Below are 18,018 nucleotides of genomic sequence, written 5' to 3' on the forward strand. Positions count from 1 at the left end.
GGATGCGCGGGTCCGGCCGCCGGTCCGGCCGCCGGGGCGGCGGCCGGGGCCGGCCCGGCCGGCCCGCAATCCCCCTTCCGGCCCTGGGAGCTTGTTCCCGGATCCCCCCCGGGCTCGGGCCGTCCCTCCGCGGAGGGTCCCGCCGCCCGTCGCGACGGCCGCCGCCGCCCGGCTGGGCCCGGCCCGGGACGCGCCGCTCGCCTTCCCCCGCCTCGCCTCCCGGTTACCGGCACCGCCGGCCCGCCGCCGAGCGCGGAGCCTGGCTCGGGCCCCGCTGCCGGCCGCGCTAGGAGACAGAGAGCACGCGTGTCTCTTTTTCCAAACCATAATTTTACTGTCTCAAAGAAACTTTATAACTTATGTACAAAGATTTGTGTGGTTTTTTGTTTTCCTTTCCTTCCCCGGATACAAAGCAATAAGTTAACATTCTCAATATAAAACTAAACTTTGACATATAGAACACTAAACACAGCCGAGCTCAGTTTATCACATCTTCCGAGTTTCACAAGTAAAATGTCAAGATCTCAGTACACAAAGCATCATGTTTTACAGCCACACGAAACAGAACGGAAATAATAATAATTAAAAAAAAAAGGCTAAATTTGTGCAACATGTTTACAGAACAATAATAATAATAATTAAGAATAAAATATGTACAGCGAGTAGCTCCTGCACGTCGGTTTGTGCATTTCGACTTCGGGCCGGCTTTCCGCGGGGAAGCCTCGCCGGGGCTGCGCGGAGCTGCGCGGGTGCGCCCGCCCGCCGCCCGCCCGGTGGGTCCCCCCCCGCCGCCGCCGCCGCCGCCGCCGCCGCCCTCGGGGCTCTCGTTCCGTCCTCCGCGCCTTGCTTCACCTCAGCAAAAGCGCTCGGCAGCTGCTGCGATTCCACTTCAGAGTACCAAACAATGTGCATTTATTTCCTTTGTTAAATACGCGAGAAATGCAAATCATTCGGACCAAACCTCTCCACGCCAGCGAAGTATAAAAGTTATTGTAAAAGTTAAAAATCGCATCCTTCTCTTGTGGTGATTTATTGGGGCGGGGGGGGGGGGGGGGGGTTGGGCCGGGGCCGGGGGACCGTGTGTGGTTTTGCTTAAAGTAAACTGTGCCGTGTCCGAGCAGTGCGCTCAGCAAGCCGGATTGTCCGTTTGTTTCTAGCACTCTCATAGTGGTAATTTAAATCAATAAATAAACCCCCTGTCTTCCCCTTTTAACAACAACCAAAAATACACAGATGGATAGTGAAAGGTACAGAAAATGTCGAGGGAAAGCAGCTCTGGAAATTGTACGGCTTCCTTCCCCCTTGCAATTGAAGAGACCGTCAGATCGGGGTAGTAAATAAATGACCTACATTTCAACAGACACAGACAGACAGACAGGACAGAGGAGAGGGCTTCCCCCCCCCAAACATCTTTTTCTGATTGTCCCACAAAGCCGCGGCCGGCGCTCGCTCTGCTCCCAGGCTGTTGTGCGGTGCTCGGGGCCGCTCCGTCAGCTGTCAGCGGTGGGAACCGGCCCGCATCACATCTGTGCTCTCCTGCACCGAGCTACAGTGCAGCGTCCTAATGGCTGGATGGGCAAGAGACCTCCTGTTTGTTTGTTTGCTTGGGTTTCTTTTGTGTTTTTTCCTCTCTCTCTCTTCCCCCCCTCTTTTTTTCCCTCTCCTTTTCCCCCCTTTCCTTTTATTTTACTTAATTTCTTTTTTTTTTTCCGTAATAAATTTAATTATTTTCGGGACCGATAGTGCTTGCGGCAGGGGAAAACGGGTTTGTAATCACATCAGCTGCGGCTGCTGCATAGCTTCTTGGTGGGCCGAAGGATACCACGACGTGTAGCTGGGGATGTAGGTGCCCGGGGTCCCCGACGAGGCCTTACCGGAGGCGGAGGTGGTATTCCACACCGGGGGCACCGGGGGCGAGCTGCCCGAGAGAGCCCTGCCGTTGGTCAAGGCGCTGCTCTCCAGGGCGGCCCCTCCTTGCTTCATCAGCTTCTTGAATTTGGAGCGCTTGTTCTGAAACCAAATCTTCACCTGCAAACGGGAGCGGGGCAGGGCTCAGCACCCCTCGGTACGGTCCAGCATTCCCCCCGCCCCCCCTCCGAGGTCCGACGGACACCCAGCTTTTCCCCCTTGTCCCCCCCCGTCCCCCCCCGCCACCACCGTGGCTGCTGTGCCCGTTACCATTTTGTAATGCCAAACCACCCGGGAAGATCCCCCCCCGCGTCCGCCTCGCCGCGGAGGCGCAGCCGGTGCCGCGGAGGCCCCCTCGGGCTCTGTTGGAGCCGGGCTCCGTTGCCCGCGGCTGTGACCCGACTGCATCACGAGTGGGGTCTCCCACGCCGGCGGTGGGAACAGGGAGAGGACGCGGGAAAGGGGCCGGCTCAGTCGGAGCTGTACCTGGGTCTGGGTGAGTCCCAGAGATGCTGCGAGCTCGGCTCTTTCGGGGAGAGCCAGGTACTGGGTTTGCTGGAACCTCCTGTTCAAAGCCTGCAGCTGCAAACTGGAATAAATAGTCCTGGGTTTGCGGATTTTTTTCCCTTTCCCATTAAAGCGAACTTCCCCTCCTTCTACCACAGTGCTTTTCTCCGATTCGGCCCCTACAAACAACAAACGATGCAGAATAAATAATAGTAATAGCAGCAATAGTAATAATAGCAGTAACAGCAATAGCAGCAGCAATAGTAACAATAACAGCAGCAACATCAACAATAACAATAATGAGAAGGAAGAAAAGTGAAGCTCGAGTAACGCTAACAAAGGCTCCGGGCGATTATGGCAGCCCAGGCTTCTTCCCAGAGAAAGTTTGCTATTTTTGCAGGCTGCAGTTTAGGTTTAATTACCCTTAATTGCATACATTGTTTATAGCGCTACGCAATAAATAATTACGAAGACTAATACGTGCACATCTGGGTTGATTTCTTTTCCAGCCAGGCATTGTGTGCTCTGTGTACTGCTCCCCTGTGATCCTCAGCCTCTCCTGACTAATATTTCGTAATTTAATTTAATTTTTCCCCCCCGATAGATTTTTTTTTTTGATACAAGCACCCTCCCTCCCTCCTTGCCTTCCCTCCCCCCTCCTCTCCCCCCCCCCCCCCCGCCTCCCCAAAGCCGAGTGCACCTACCTGTCTCCTCTAACCGGGTCTGAGTCAGGCTGGAGCTGTTGGGGTAGGACTGCACTGAACTGATGTAGGGGTTGGTCGAGTGGCTGCTGACCGAGTTCACATAGGGGTAGCCCAGCGGTCGGGAGAAGGACGAAGCTGTGCTGTACGAGCTGTCAGGCTGAGAGTGGCCCGCGGAGTGTAAACAGTGCATGGAATAGTGTCCGTGGGACATGGGAGAAGGAGACATTTGCTGGCTGGGCGGCCCAAACTCCATAAAGACAGCCTTCCCTGAGACGGGGCTATTTAGACTCTCTGGCATGGTAGTCATGGTCATTTCTTGTCGCTTGGTCTGTGTGTGTGTTCTCTCTTCAGCTTGCCTTTTTGGGGTCTGTTGTGTTTCTCAGGACAGGAAAGAACCCAATTTAAGCGGAACAGGGTTTTTCACTTTCCATTCATAAGAAAATGGAGTTTGTCTCTTTGAAAAGTCTAAGCATGATGCTGTAGATCTACACAAACTCGCCTAAAAGCTTTGACTCAGCCAAGCCTATGAATATTCATGAGCTGGCGGAGCTGATTGGTCCGCCGTCTTGCATAATCGCTTTGGATTGGTCCAAGGCGCTCGGGGCTCGCCCGGACCCCGGTGAGCGCGGAGAGCCGGACTGGCAGCGCCGCGCGTCCCCGAGCGCCGGCCGCACGCCCCGACGGCACCGGCGGCACCGCTCGGCGGCCTCCGCCCCGCTCCGCCGGCTGTCCGGCACCGCGCCCCGGCCGGCCCCGGGAGAGGAGCCGCCTGGGCCCCCTGCTCCCGCCGCCGGCGACGGAGGACGCCGAGCCGGAGCCCGGCTGGAGGCAGCGCGCCTCCCTCCTCCGCCCCTCGCCGCGCAGGCGGCGCGGAGGGGACGGCGGGCGCGCTCCGCCGGCCGCGGCCAGCCGCGGGGGTGCCGGCCCGCCGCGCCGGCCCCGCTCCCCACCCCGCGCCGGCAGCCGGCGGCGAGACCCGCGCACAAAAGCGGGCCACCCCCCGCCTGCCCGGCCGCGCACGCTCCGCCGGCGCGCTGGGGCTCTCCGCTCCGGCCCGCGGGTCCCGGCGCCGCCCGCGCCCCGGAGGCGCGCCGCCCGGTTAACTGCCATGGTCGTCCGTAAAGGGGAAGGAAAAAGCCCAGCGAAACAAAAATCGGCCCGAACGGGCCAAACGGCGCATTTGAGCTTAAAATGAAAACTTCCGCGTGCGTGAGCGGTAAATGAGGTGGGACTTGGGAGATCCTCCCCAGAAAGCCCACGATGAATCCCAAATTACTTTGTTAGATAATTAGAAAGTGTTGATAATTATTTCTTTCATAATTCAGCGGTGTGACTGTAACAGGAAAATGATCTTGTGAAAGTTCACACGTGCAGATGTATTAGTTACTGATTCATTTGATTAAATGCTAGTCTCAAGTGCTCTGATCCACAGCTGAAGGCGGCCCCATTAGCATAACACTGATGTTTAATTTTCATACGCATAATTAGCCATATATTTAACACTAATAGCAACATGCAGCCTTCCAGCATTAAACAGCCTGGGATTTGATCTGGCCTGGGCTGAACTTTCCCGGTTACACCTAGGCCGTCTAGAGCGCGCAGTTATCACGGCACCACGTCTATGTAATCAAGCACATTTTGGCAAAGGGAGAACACCAATAAAAGCGAACATTCAAAACAAATCGCGGCGCTGATGTCGTTAGAGGTATTAGTGCCGACCTGCCTTCCCCCGCCGGCGGCGGCGGGCACTGCCGGCAGCGGGGCTGGGCCACCCCCGGCAGCGCCCGCGCGGTGTTCGGGCTCCTTCGGGCAGCCACGGTCCTCGAAGCGACCGGCTCCTGGCTGTGCAAAGCTGACAAGACCGAGCCCCTCTGCTCCCGGTCCTTTTTTTTTTTTTTTTTTTTTTTTTTTGCTTTCATTAGTGGCTCTGTCGGTTTTAATTGCCCATTTCCTAACGCCTCTTTTACTTCCTCCCCCCCTCCTTTTTTTTTTTTTTTTTTTTTTTCCTCCCCTTTTTGTTTTGCTCGCGACGCGCAAAGTTCATTTTCACAAAATCGCCGCGGCTGGGCGCGGGAAGGGGCGGTAGCGGTGTGTCCCCACACGGACTCCTCCGGCAGCCGGCTCTGCCCCCCTGGCCATGTAAGTGACCGCCCGAGGCGGGTCTGCGCGCTTCTCCCAGGAGGGGACGGGGCGCCCCGGCAGCTCCGGCCCCTTCGCCGGCCTCCAACCCGGCGGCTGCGGGGCGGGGAGGCTGCTCCGTGCTCGCCGGGTCTCCTCCGGTCGGCCGGGCTCCCGCAGTCCCGGGGCGAACCGCAGTCCCGCCGGCGCCGCCAAAACCCCGCGGAGCGGACGGCACGGCTCTGCTCGCAGCCCCGTCCTCCGGAGCAGGGCCGCCGCCGCCGCCGCCGCCCCTCCGCGCAACGCCGGCCCCGGGCAGCGCGGCTTCGGCGGGCGCGAAGGGGCCGCGGGACGCCCCGACCCCGCGGGGGCGGTCGCCCCGTCGGGGCTCTCACCGCGCTTGCCCGGCAAGACGCCCCTGCGTGAGGGGCTTGTGCGAGGCGCCGGCTGTCCCCGCGCAGCCGACGCATCTCTTTAGTCTCCTTCGCAATTAGGATCACGAACGTGCGCCGTCAGTGCCAGCGCCTGGCCGCCACCGCTCCACAGCGGCCGGTAAAACCCGCAGTCCCATCAGAGTTAGCGGGCCGACCTCAGGGCAAACAGCGACGACCAGGAGCCGCCAGCAGTCCCCTTACACCGGGCTGCGGGGCGGGGGGGTGTCCCTGTTCCCGGCTGCCCCCTTCCCGCCTTGCCCCAGGCCGCGGTAAGCGCGGGACGGGCGGCAGAGGCGGCACGACCGAGGGGCCGGGGACGGACGGGGAGAAGCTTAGCACCTGCGGGGACGGACGGGGCCTCCCGGCGCGGCCACCGCCCCCGGGAGGCCCCCTTGGTCTGTCCCCGGGACGCGCGGGACCCCCAGCCCCCCTCGGAGGGGGCAGCGCGGCCGGGCGGCGGGGTGTCAGGGAACAAAATGAATCCCCCCCCTCCCTCCCCGGGCAGTGCTGGGTGCCCCTCGCCTCCCGCGTCCGCAGCGTGCTGCTTAACCTCTGCGTATTGGTGAACTTGTTGGCTGCATCGTTTGTTTTTACAGGTTTTAAGGCCTTCCAAGCTCCTCTCGGGGAGGACGGAGCTGAGCGGCTGCCCCGCGGCGTTAGCCGTGTTCTGGGGGGGTCCTGCTTTTTGAAAAGATGCTGTTAGAAACTATTGGAGCTGACAGCTCGCTGTACTCGAGTGAAAACAAACAGCAGAGTAAAGCTGTAAGAAAGCGGCTTACTTCTGCCCCGAACCACTGAGGGAGCCGGTGCTGAGCAGCCCCCCTCGTCTGCATGTGCAACTGGCTAGCCCTCGGCACGGCGCCGCATCTGCCTACAATTAAAGGCAAGTTATTTGTACCAAAACCGCACCCGCTGCTGCCGTGGGTCTGGGGCACTTCGAGATGTCACTTGCTTATCTCCAAGGCTACCCTGCATTTCACAGGACCAGATCCTGCTCCGGTAGCCTCTACGTACCAAGGCCAGACCCGTCCAGCCCGACGGGGCGGTCAGCAAGTGGCTAATTGCAAATCAAACCCTCCACCCCGGCCAGGCCTGGGGCAGGACCGCAGTGAGCATGGGGCCGAGCGGGACCCGCAGCTCATGAGGACCATCAGCTCCAAACTCCGGGCAGGAGCCGGGGCTCGTCCTCCAGGCCACAGACTCCTCCGTTTTTGTTAAACGCTTGAACTGTGGAGTGCCTCTCCCTTAACTAACGTGGGCACCGCAGAGCCGTGATTACCCCAAACCGGCTAATTCTTCAAGCAGGGCAATTATTGATCTCCAGAGAGGCATGCTTCGCATCTAATTTTTAATCATTTTTTGTGCTGTGCAAAGAGAAATTAGCCAAGGCAGGAAGGGGGGGAATGCTGCCGAGAAAGCTGCGGGGGAAGAGGCTGCTGCCTCTCTCTGCCTGCCACCCTTGGGAAACTTTTTTCCATCCTAGCAGAAGTTACAGCCTGGGAAACAGCACTGTGCTAATCGCAGTGAAGACAAATTGACTCCATAGCTCGGCTATAAAGGGAAAATACTATGCTCCTCTGTCCTCTTAGCTGCACAGAGACAGTGTTATCTGATATGTGTTTGTCCCACAGAGGATTCGGAAGAGAGGGGACCTGCTCTCTGCCCCTCACCCCAAATAACCCAAACCCTTTGCGCTTGCAGGCTGTGCGTGGCTGCTTCCAGTGTCACAAACAAGCCAAGGGACTTTTATTATATACCCACCAGGTAACACACAGAAAGGACTATGTCCAGAGCCGACCCCTCAAGCTGCTTTTTCTGTCTCCTGCAGCAACTTAGGCAGCACCCATTCCCCACAGAAATTACAGAAACCTCCTCTCTGTCCCGAGTGAATCTGGAAATCCCAGAAGTACAGCAAGTGCCTCCACTCCTTGCTCCATCTTTAGGCTTCTTCCACCAGTTTAGAGAGGATTTCTGCTCCCTCTGAGGTAATCACAATGGTATGTTCAAACTGCGCTGATCTGAAATGCACATTTAGCAGTTATTAGGGGGCAGACGTGGCCACCACGCCCGTTAAACTCACCCGTTCTTTTTTTCGGCTGTCAGTGATCAGTTCCACAGTTTAGGAAAGATAAAAAAATAATATCAGGCACCTTTTATTGTCTACAGAAATTGCAGTCCATTTATCCTTCAGAATCTTAAATTCGGGGGATCCTTCCATTATTATTGGCTCTGCAGCAAGGAAAACAAAATGTATTCTAAAGTTAGTTGCACTCCTGTGTGGACTGTGAAGCAAGCAAGAAAGGGGAGGTGTCCCAGCAGGTAGCTCCCCTTCCTCACAGGTCCTGTCCTCCCTGGGGCGGCACTCTCTTGCAACACTAAAATGTGAACTAAAGAGGAAGACGAAATATCAAGGTAGGAAGCTGCCCATTTCTCTTTTGTAAAAGCGTGGAATTTTAATCAAGCTTTAATTAAGACCTCGTGGATAATAACCAAAGCACCAACCACACTTCTAAACAGCAGATAGTTTTAAATATTTGAATTTTTTTAGACAGGCTTAAAATGTTCATTAAATCAGCAAAACAACAATTTTCTTATTTCCCTCTAATTGCCGCGCCATTTAGCCACACAGTGAGAAAGAGGGCTTTTCCCCCATCAGCTCTCCATGATTGGTATTTAGCACGTTCAGTCTGCGGGGCCAGGCTCTGACTGGTTCCCGGCGCTGCAGTCCCCAAACCCAAACAGCAGCTCTGGCAGGCAGCAAATGACATAAGAGCCGCCAGGCTGTTTGCTGGTGAACCACGGCTTCGGGGACACAATCGCATCCTTCTCATCCTCCGCAGCCCAAGTATGCCGGCAGAGTCTCCGCCTTGCCAAAAACAGGCGCCGAATATATCATTTAAGAAGATTTATAATAAGCGTTTCATTTTCTAACGCTTATCATTTGGAAGCTATTTCACCCCATTGGTTCCTTAATGCATTCTTTAAAAATGAAATTTTAATCGGCTTTCTAAGGGATCAGTGTCGCCGACGTCCCCCTACCTGCGTGGGTATTTCTATATCCCAATGAAGAAACGGTACGGGTCTGGGCTGCCCCGTGTGTGCTTTTTTTAAAGAAAGAAAAAAAAAAAAAAAAAAAAAGAACAAACCATAGCAGAGGGTTACTAACCTATTGTGAACGCCATTCCCTCTTCCATTAATAAATCACTGTCATTGGCTGCAAAAGAAAATAAAAACGTGTTTATGGCTGTTGGGGCTTTTCTTTCTTTCTTTCTTTTTTTCTTTTTAAGTAGACGCAACCAGCACCTGGTTTAAACCCTTTTTTGGCTCCCAGGTACCGTGCACGCCGGTCCCCGCTATGAACCGGAGCACCCGCCGAAAGCGATCCCACCCCGGCCGCAGCGGGACCGCCCCGACGGCGGCTCCTTCCAGCCCGGGTCCGGGGGGCTTTAACGTTTCGGCGGGGATTTTTCTTTGCCCCGTGCCAAACTTCGCCGGCGTCCTTCGGGCGCGGGCGGGATGCGGGGACGCGGGAGAGGGCGGCTGCCGCCCGGAGCGGGGCGGGGGAGGCGGTCCGCGGGGCCCAGCTGCCCCGACGACTCCGTTAAACGAGCGATTTGCCCTCAAAAATACCCGCGCGACTTTCAGAAAACGAGGCTGGGGCTGCCCGCCAGCTTCCCAGAGCGGAAGGCCCCTCCTCCCACCCCCCGGCACCCCCGCCGGGACCGGCCGCGTGGGTGAGTGTGGGGGGCTTTGCTCGTTTTACCGCACCCCCCCCCCCCTCCGCCGCAGTCGTTCGGTCGCCGGAGCGAGCACGGGGGGGGGGGGGGGAGCGGGTCCGGCCGGCGGGGGCCGCTTACCGTGGTGCCACACCTCGGGGTGCCCGTGGAAGTACGACCCGATGCCGTGGCCGACAAAGAAGGGGCAGACCTGGAAGCCGCCCCGCTGTGCCACGGAGCTGCGGGGGCAAAGAGGACACCGTGAGGGAGCGTGCCCCAACAACCACCACCTCCGCTAGCCGGCCCCGGCCCCTGCCACCGCACTGGTACCGGCAGCGGCATCGCCCGGCTCCTGCAAGCTCTCACCCCCGCCCTGGCACCTGGTCACCACTTTGCGCCCGCTCCAAAAGCCAGCAGCCATCAGAGCTAGCACCCGTGAGCCGTTCTTAGGTTTCAGAGTTAACGTGCCTGCCAGCGGAGACTGCTAGCTCCTGCGCCCGCCCTGCTGTCTAAGCAAGATGGCAGCGTGTCCGCTCCCTGTCTGATGGAGAGCAACCTTTTCCACGAGCACGCTGGGAACTCATTTTAACATGGGACAGCTAAATGGCAGCCAGGTCGCGCAGCCAGCACAGCACCAAACCGCAGCCTCTGCTGAGTCCTCCCTAGGTGCAGAGCCCATGCTGAGCTGCGTACCCACTGCCTGCACTGCGTTTTCTGCAGGAGAAGAGGGTCCTGCTGCTGACAGGGAGAGTTAAAAGCCCTACTGCTTCCCTTTCGGAATACTGCAAATATTCAGTACCAGAATGTATTGAAACTCAAGCAAATCTGTTCACGCTAATTAACAACGTATTTCTGATGAACCCATCACCACATTAGCAACACCAAATCATAATGATCATGGCGTTTCAGTTCTGCCTGGGAGATCTGTCCTGTCCTTCACGGTCTGCCTCAGGGAGGAGCGTCTCTGAGAGCTGGAACACGGCCGGGCACCGATCCCCACCCATGTTGGGAAAGCCAGTTTCTATCCCGGTCCCTAAAAACTGGAGGACCTGGAGATATTTGGGGTGTCCTCTGGCTGCTGCACCACCCCATGTCTGCAGGCTTCACTCTCAGGCTCTGCCCTTACTCAAGCAGTGGAGGCAGCGGTGGAGGGGGTGACTTGAGGTAGCTCAGCCAGGAGGGCTGCCCACAGCCGAAACAGAAATGTATGGAGATTGGGGGCGGGGGGGGGGGGGGGGGGGGGGGGGCCTGGAGGTGTATTAGAAGTGACAAGGAAGCTACCCCTGTCCCTGCATATCATCCCCACGCTATTTCTACAATCAAACAGGAGCAAGACAGGAAGGCACTTCGCCTGAAAAGATGTCACCTACAACATTAAAAGCTTAATTTGTTTGTTTTAAATCAAGGTAGGCACTTAAAAACTTCAGGTTTGCCTGTATTTACACCCTAACAATTGCTTTCTCAGATTCTGACTAGAGATGGAAAAGCGGAGAAGTTAAGAAACTCAAATAAATGTGTAAACGCTCACAGAAATTAAAGCATGTTAAATCCCACAGGGAGAGCGCTTACTCAGGTGCAAAGTGGCCTCAGCTTGCTGTACACAGTAATCCCTTTGCACACCAGGCTTCACAGACCCTGCAGTGCTGGCTCCAGTGCCCGTGGGTCACCATCCCAGAATTTAATGTCACTGCAGTTGAGGGACATGATGCTCCACCACAGCGAAACGGCAATGAAAGAGAAGAGTCGGGTCAATGGTTAATAACGCTGCAGTTTTCAGACCTTAAGAGCACGTTTTAACAGGATTTGTGTATTAGCTTTTACCTACCCATTGCCCTGCTACAAAGACTCATCACATTTCTTTCATTAACTCTGGAGAAGAATGGAAATTTAAAATTTAGCTGCCCCCAAAGTCCTAAGTACTGGCAAAGAGGGTTACCAATAAGGCTAGAAGTTGGACTTCATTTGGTTGTATTCAAAGTCCAGGCTTTTACCCTACACGTCCTTCATGTGGAAAAAGATCATGACGGTTTATGCAGTGAAAAGTCCTACTAAAAATGGAAAAGACTTTCTCCCCTGCCTTTCTATCACATCACCCACGTCTGGGTCAGAGAGTTGGCCCACTGGCTATGACGATGCTGAAGGCCAAGGAAGAAGCACAGGGAACGGCGAGGAGTTAGAAAGCCACATTACTCAGAAACATACACAAAATGAAGCGGAAGATCTCCAGTGACCAAGCCCAGAGCAATGCAGATAATGATTCCCATATGGGTGAAGCGATTCTCTGAAGAGAGATGGGAGAAGCTGTCCATGCAACACCTGATAAGCTTTTCTTTCACCTTCTTCTGCAAGTCTTTTTGCAAAAGCATAAACAATCCCACTGATTATTCCGCTTTGCTGATGTCCTTACATGGCATTCCTGACCACTGAAAGAGCACGGTCATTTTTGGAGATATTTTGTGTTATTACAGGATTTTTCCCCCAGAAAAAGCCGTCTTCTGTCACGAGACAGAAAGCTTTTTTTTCTGTGCGGCTATTCTTCCGAGCACCATGGCTACATACTCTCCTGCGGGCAGGGGAAGCTCTCGCCCCATCAGTCAGCTGCCGCCGAGGAGAGTGGCAGCAGCAGCAGCAGCAGCTGCGTGCCGGGCACCACGAGCACGGGGCACACAGACGGCAGTGTTAAGACAGTATCCCGTCCTCACGTGGTGAAAGAAGTGGTTCTCGTGCATTTCAATGGTGAATTCGGCCACTTTCTTGCCAAGCAGCTTGAAAACAACTCTCTTGGCATCAGGACTTCAGTGGTTACTGTCTGTGATCAAAATAGGGGACCTTGGAGCTCACAAGGCTTTGACATCTGCACTGACAGACGCCGGTGCCCCTCCTCCTTCCCGCTTGATCATGTCTACCTACAGAGCTGGGGTGTTCTTTACATAAAATGTAACATGGTCAAGAACCTGAAGTGACGCACCTGTGGAGAAAATAAGCTGCAGGTACGAAACTCAGCCACCTTCAATCTGGTTTTAGTATTTGCATGTGCTTCAGAAGCACCTCAGAGGGAATTTAATTCCACAACTACTAGCTGTACTTTGGAGTATTTAAAAAATACTAGTGAGCTCTTACATCCTTGTGGAGTTACAGTAAAACGCCTAGCCTTCATAAAAAAACAAAGCTACTAACCCCAGCTCCAACTTGCAAGGGTAATCCTGTAAACGTACGGGTTGGCTGTAAATGCTGGCAGGGAGGACTTTGCAACAGCCCTGAGAAGAGTGAATTGAAGTGTTGATCTTGGTCAGCCTCTCCGGCCTCCAGGATTCCCAGGCTGTGGAATCCGATTTAAAAATCAGGATGCCATGGCGTGGAGCATTTTTGCACAAGTTTGCCATTTGCTGCTGACAACAGTTCAACATTTTGGTCTTGCTGTCTCGTTGCCCAGCTGAGGATCTGTCAGCGGTGGCCTTTCTTTCCAGCTTTCCCTGGAAGGCAACCTTACAAGATTGCAGCCCCAGCTCCATGTGCTGCTCCTTGCAGATCGGCAGCGTAAGATCAGGCAGCCGGAGGAGTTCTGATTGCAAGTGGGAAAGCAGTGAAGGTGGGAGGCAGGAGTCGGCACGGCTGAGCTGGGCTGCCTGGCATCTGCTGCGGGAAAGGAGAGCTGCGCCGCTGGGTGGATGTGCCAGTCTGCCAGTTCCCCTCGGCCGCGGGGACTTCCTTCCAGAGCAAAGGCCGGGGCAGCAGAGCCGCACCACGCCAACGGCATCAAGGAAAAAAAAAGGGTTCTTTGGAATAATCGTTGTTAAAAATATCCATTGACAACATTTGTCATCACACATTTTATTCTTTGAGCCACGTTGTGCGCTTGGGCAGAGGTGAATTGGGCAGGATTAAAAGCATAATCATTTAATGAGCCCCGTACTTGATTTTATGTTTTGCTGCCGTGAGTTCCAGCCCAGTGGCTGCGGAGTCAAGAGTACCTGCAGTGCTGCTCCTCTTTTGCTGATGGCAAAGCCAGGCAAAGTGTCTGGCGTTGGAACGGACCGGCAGCGGCCGAGCTGGTAAAGGAACATCACCGAGGGCCAGGCTGTCCACCTAAACCCATAGGCAGAGCCTCTGGAATGGTGGTATCATGCTTCTGAGAGTGAACAAAGACAGGAGAGCTGGGTGTCAGTTCCCTCCTGAGCATCCTCTTCCCACGTTGCCAGACAACACCGAATTCTCCGAAAGGAGGGATGAGTGGGGAGACATGCATTGCCATCCCGCCAGCAGCCCAACAGGGAAATTGCCACAAAGCAGCAACAGGCAGGATCAACTCTCTACAAAGCTCTCCCCAATACTCTGGAGCCTGCCCTGAAAGGAGCTCTTGGGTGATAAATTCTTCCCACAAAGAAACTGAAAAGCGGGTTGAAAGAATTTCCTTAGGGGGCTGGCCCTGTGCGGGAGCACCTACGGGATAACAGGCATCCCAGCTCCACAGGAAAAACCATCCATTCAGACTTAGGACTGGAACTCCCATTTATGGGGACACACCCCTGCCCCCGTTTTCCTTTCTTTTTATCAAATTTTGTCACTTTTTCCTCAAGGAAGGTCTGGTCCAGTATTCCAAGCCCTCACTGAAGAAACAAAGTGAAACAAATCCCATTTTCAGCATCGATACCAAGTGCTTCTCTGGGCTCCCTGGTGGCAAAAGGGAAGAATTTGGCTGATCAGACAAGATGGCACAAACTGCTTTGCTACCCAGGCTGAACAGCCTGGTGAAACGATTCCCAGCTAGGGACGCTTCTCTCGCAGTGCCACTTTCTCTCCCCAGAGATGAAACTTTATCAACAACAGTCTTGCAGAGCAGCGTGACCTGAATGGCTGAAGTTGCTAAACAAGCCTGTCTTACACTTCTGGGCAGTGAACACGCTTGGGAAACACTGAAAGAGATAACAGACCTCTGATAATTGTTTTCTTACCTAGGGATCTGAATTAATTTATTTTTTTTAAATTAGAAGTAATCATGTTTTTCTTAGATATATTGTAAGCAAAATGACCACTGAATGGCATATTTGCCTTTTTTTTTTTTTTAATTCTTGAAAACAGCATCAGCCTCAACTAGATTTGCTCATGATAAAAATATCTATTTTGAATAGTACCACATTATCTAATTTGAGAAATTACAAATTTCTACAGGGAAAATATTAAAAGTATTTTTCTCTTAAGTAGTAATCCTAGACTGAGGGAATGCACAACTTCAGGGATTCCCTATAATGACAATAAATGTTGAGGTATAATTAGTAATATTTTTGAAAGCCAACAATTGTTTTTTGAAGGAAAGGTACATTTTAGTTTCAAACTGTAACACAAATTACTGTATTTTTCTTACAATAGTGCTGAACTTTTATTTGAGGTTCTCTGTTTCTGAAAGCAGACATGATGGATTGAAATAAAAGATAATTTATTGCAATGCTTACTTTCAAGTGCAGAGAGAAGCAGTGTAATTGTAATTTACAGTAGCTGTCAAGGAAAATCTATCACAGATGACATTAAAATGACTTATTTTGCCTGAGCCACTTATTGTTTAAATGTGCATAATCTGATAGAAACAGATTTTTTTTTTAAATATGCTTTATATTGTTCTAAATTAATATCAAAACATATACTTATGAGTTAAACATTTTAAACCATTTATTAATACTTTCATCACTACTATTTTTTCCTAGGAGTTGGAAATTGGTTTGTTTAACAATATCACGTTTATGTTTTTTAGCTCTCTACACTCGCAACACTTCCATGTCCCTAAACCCACTGCCTAAGAAGTAGATTTCGAACTAGATTTGTTTCTGTCTGAAAGAGAAGCATCAAGATATGGTAGAAGAAAATGGAACATAGGGCCCAATTCTGTTTCCACTGGAACTGACGAACAGTTTTGCTACCACCATCAATAAGAACAGGTTAGCAAAGATTCAAATTTTTCTAAGCAAAGTAACTCATGAATCCATGCAATCTTTTATTTGCAACTTGTAGCTGATGGGAGAAGGAACTGCTATCCATGAAACACTCAGTGTCAGCTATCGAGCTTCCATTACAAAGACTATGTTAGAAAACTGAATGCAAATAATATCACAAATTATTTGCATTTGTCTGCAATATAATTATTCCCAAACCTATTGTAGAAAGGAAATATTCTGATGATTTGTGCCTAAGATACATTCTGCATATCACTTGAGCACCTTTATAGAAATACAGATGAAAGAAACCTAGACACATTTCCATTCTGATGGGCCTAAACGTTTTCAGCTTGTAGGTGCTTGTTCTCAGGTATTTATGATATCCAACTCTCCTGAAACTTAAGATTGTCATGTATGTATGTATTATATATGTCTGTCTGCATGCAAATGTAGAATGACAAATAACCAGGAACACACAGCTTCAGCAAACCAAGGCGATCTTTCAGCAGAGGCAGTGTTAAAGTAGTTCTAAACAAATCAGTACACTTAAATTGTCGACACGATAAAATCTTGAGAAATAAAGTTAATGACCTGCTATTTCATATGTAGTTTTGAACAGCTACTAAGCTTTGACTAATCTTCTTTTCAAAGGGGGCGCTGACTATATATTTACACTTTGCAAGTAAACTGACCTCCGTACCAACACAGCAAAAATCCAATGTCACATTCAATTCTGTTCTTTTTCTTCTCCCCCCGCCCCCCCCCCCCCTTTTTTTTTAATACATCTAGAATTAATGTAGTGAATCTGTAATGAAATGCATTATCCTGCATGGAGATTTATCAGATTTTCCAATTGAATGCCATGCTTTGCTAGCACTAGTTGGAGTTCACCTGCATGTTGGTGTGGCGTGTGGCTCTTTTTTGTAAAGAGTTAAGTTGAACACAAAAAAAGGGAACAAAGGTCAGCACCCAGCCGCCACTTGAATGTGAGATTTTTCTTTTTATTCCCCTTGATGTATACTAGGCTCTGTGTTATTAGTCTTAATGATGGAAAATTGTAGTGTTGATACAAATCTTTTTTTCAAAGTAGTAGGCGGGAGCTCCATTTGTTAGTAAGTTTTTTTGTGACTAAAAGCCACGGACAGTACATTTATGTAGCAGTAAAAGGCCTAGATGCTCTTTCCATAGCAGAGCTAATTATTCCTACTGTGACCTTACTGATCTACCCTGTTCCTAGTACATCTCATCTGCACGCCTGTTCCTCTGTGTAGATGGTGTCAGAGAATATGAAAAACCCTATAATGAAACCATTTTCATGATGGAGAAAGGCTACTGGAGTTGCACTTGCTACAAAGAGGCTCAATTATATGAGTAATTGTGATAATTTTCTACATTCATAGCCTTCAATGGGGAAAAAAGAATGAGAGCCACAAAGGAAAATTACTTTAACAAGAAAGTACAGAGAGTAAAAATGGAAGAAGAGACAAAAAGGGGGAAAAAAATAACCAGAAAAAAAGTTTAAAAAATAGATCTGGAGGGAGGAATAGCAAGACAGGGAGAACAACAGAAATGCTCAAAAAGCCTATGTGCAGCTGTGTTGCACAATTAAATTGAATTTTTTTTCTGCAGTTGATGAATGTGACTACTGCAAATGTGCCTCTGTAGTTAGCTATCATTTGTTGTTCCGTGACAGGAAAAGGATAATTACCTCTCAGAGAGAATCAAAGGCTGACATGCCCTTTAGACACAGCCATGAATGCAGAGCTCGATAGAATGCTTGAATAAGAATCCAGTGTTCTGTGCCCCCTTCTACTCAAGAATAAATTTTGTTAAAATGCAAGAGCACCACCAGTAAATTTGTTGAACCCTAGGTGTTCAAAAATATGAGGTGCATCTATCGACTCATCCCATTTGCAAAAATAAAACTACATTTTGAATTCACTTCTATTATATTCATGGACAGTAAGATAGTGAGATATGCATTAAATTTCTTTTCCCAGTAGGGGTCTGATTCAACATTTCCTATGAAAGAACAGAAAGACACTATCCTTTTTCTCCAGGCTAGTTAGCCTATAATTTAAAACTGTCAAAAACACAATTTTATACAAAGTCTTCAATAAAAGCTTCTCAGATATAACCCAAAGAGGTTTTACTAAAGTTTGATTCAGACTCTGTTACAATATTTTTAAAGCTATAAATACATCTAACTGATATTTTCCCCGTTCTCGTTTTTCCTTAAAGTATTTGAAGATTTACAAAGAAAAAAAAGCAGCATCCTTTCAAGGTGACTAAGCCTTGCAGCTTTTAAGTAATCAGAATGTATTCAATAGCATGTTGGGACCATTAATAGTCCAGAGAAGTATTGCTTAATGAAATGTATACGATATATGTCTATTTCTTTTTTGGAAAACATTTTAAAATAATCCATAGGTACCTTCAAAAAACTAGGCCATATTTTTATTCAAAACCACCAGCAGAAGAAGAGTCATGACTACATTTATGTGAAGGATAGAAGAGATGCAAAACAGGGAAAAAACCTCTGAATGTGAGCTCTTTTTTCCCTGTGACGTTAGCATGCACTGCTCTTTGTAAGATCAGAAGCTCTCGAGTTAAATATTTTTGTACTTTTTAAACAAAGAGACTTATTTATGTTGACTAATTCCTTTGTAACATTTGTTATTGCTATACAACGAAAACAATGTTT

The 18,018-nt window shown here is 50.9% G+C and overlaps 2 protein-coding genes across 3 annotated transcripts in view; both read right to left on the minus strand.

Annotated features, from left to right (window-relative positions):
* Positions 1-1,166: 1,166 nt before the first annotated feature.
* DLX1 (distal-less homeobox 1) lies at positions 1,167-7,535 on the minus strand. The gene is made up of 4 exons (XM_049812483.1): positions 7,433-7,535; positions 3,120-3,486; positions 2,395-2,594; positions 1,167-2,028 (listed from the first exon to the last, which is right to left on the minus strand). The coding sequence occupies exons 2-4, from the start codon at positions 3,430-3,432 to the stop codon at positions 1,774-1,776; spliced, it is 768 nt and encodes a 255-aa protein (XP_049668440.1). The 5' UTR covers positions 3,433-3,486; positions 7,433-7,535; the 3' UTR covers positions 1,167-1,773.
* Positions 6,961-18,018, minus strand: part of METAP1D (methionyl aminopeptidase type 1D, mitochondrial) — a 50,503-nt gene continuing 39,445 nt past the window's right edge. For both annotated transcript variants that reach the window (XM_049812496.1, XM_049812506.1), the window contains exons 7-10: positions 9,529-9,626; positions 8,838-8,885; positions 7,822-7,900; positions 6,961-7,689 (exon numbers count right to left, since the gene is read on the minus strand). In XM_049812496.1, coding sequence (XP_049668453.1) covers positions 7,611-7,689; positions 7,822-7,900; positions 8,838-8,885; positions 9,529-9,626 — 304 coding nt within the window. In that variant the 3' untranslated portion in view covers positions 6,961-7,610. The remainder of the gene's footprint in view (positions 7,690-7,821; positions 7,901-8,837; positions 8,886-9,528; positions 9,627-18,018) is intronic.

This window comes from Accipiter gentilis, chromosome 1 (assembly GCF_929443795.1).
Source record: "Accipiter gentilis chromosome 1, bAccGen1.1, whole genome shotgun sequence".
NCBI lineage: Eukaryota > Metazoa > Chordata > Aves > Accipitriformes > Accipitridae > Astur > Astur gentilis.

Coding starts and splice junctions, on each gene's coding strand:
- DLX1 (XM_049812483.1), bottom strand. CDS start 3,432: ATGACCATGACTACCATGCCAGAGAGTCTAAATAGCCCCGTCTCAGGG. Junction 2,595..3,119: donor GACCCGGTTAGAGGAGACAG/GTAGGTGCACTC, acceptor TGTTGTTTGTAG/GGGCCGAATCGGAGAAAAGC. Junction 2,029..2,394: donor TGGGACTCACCCAGACCCAG/GTACAGCTCCGA, acceptor TCCCGTTTGCAG/GTGAAGATTTGGTTTCAGAA.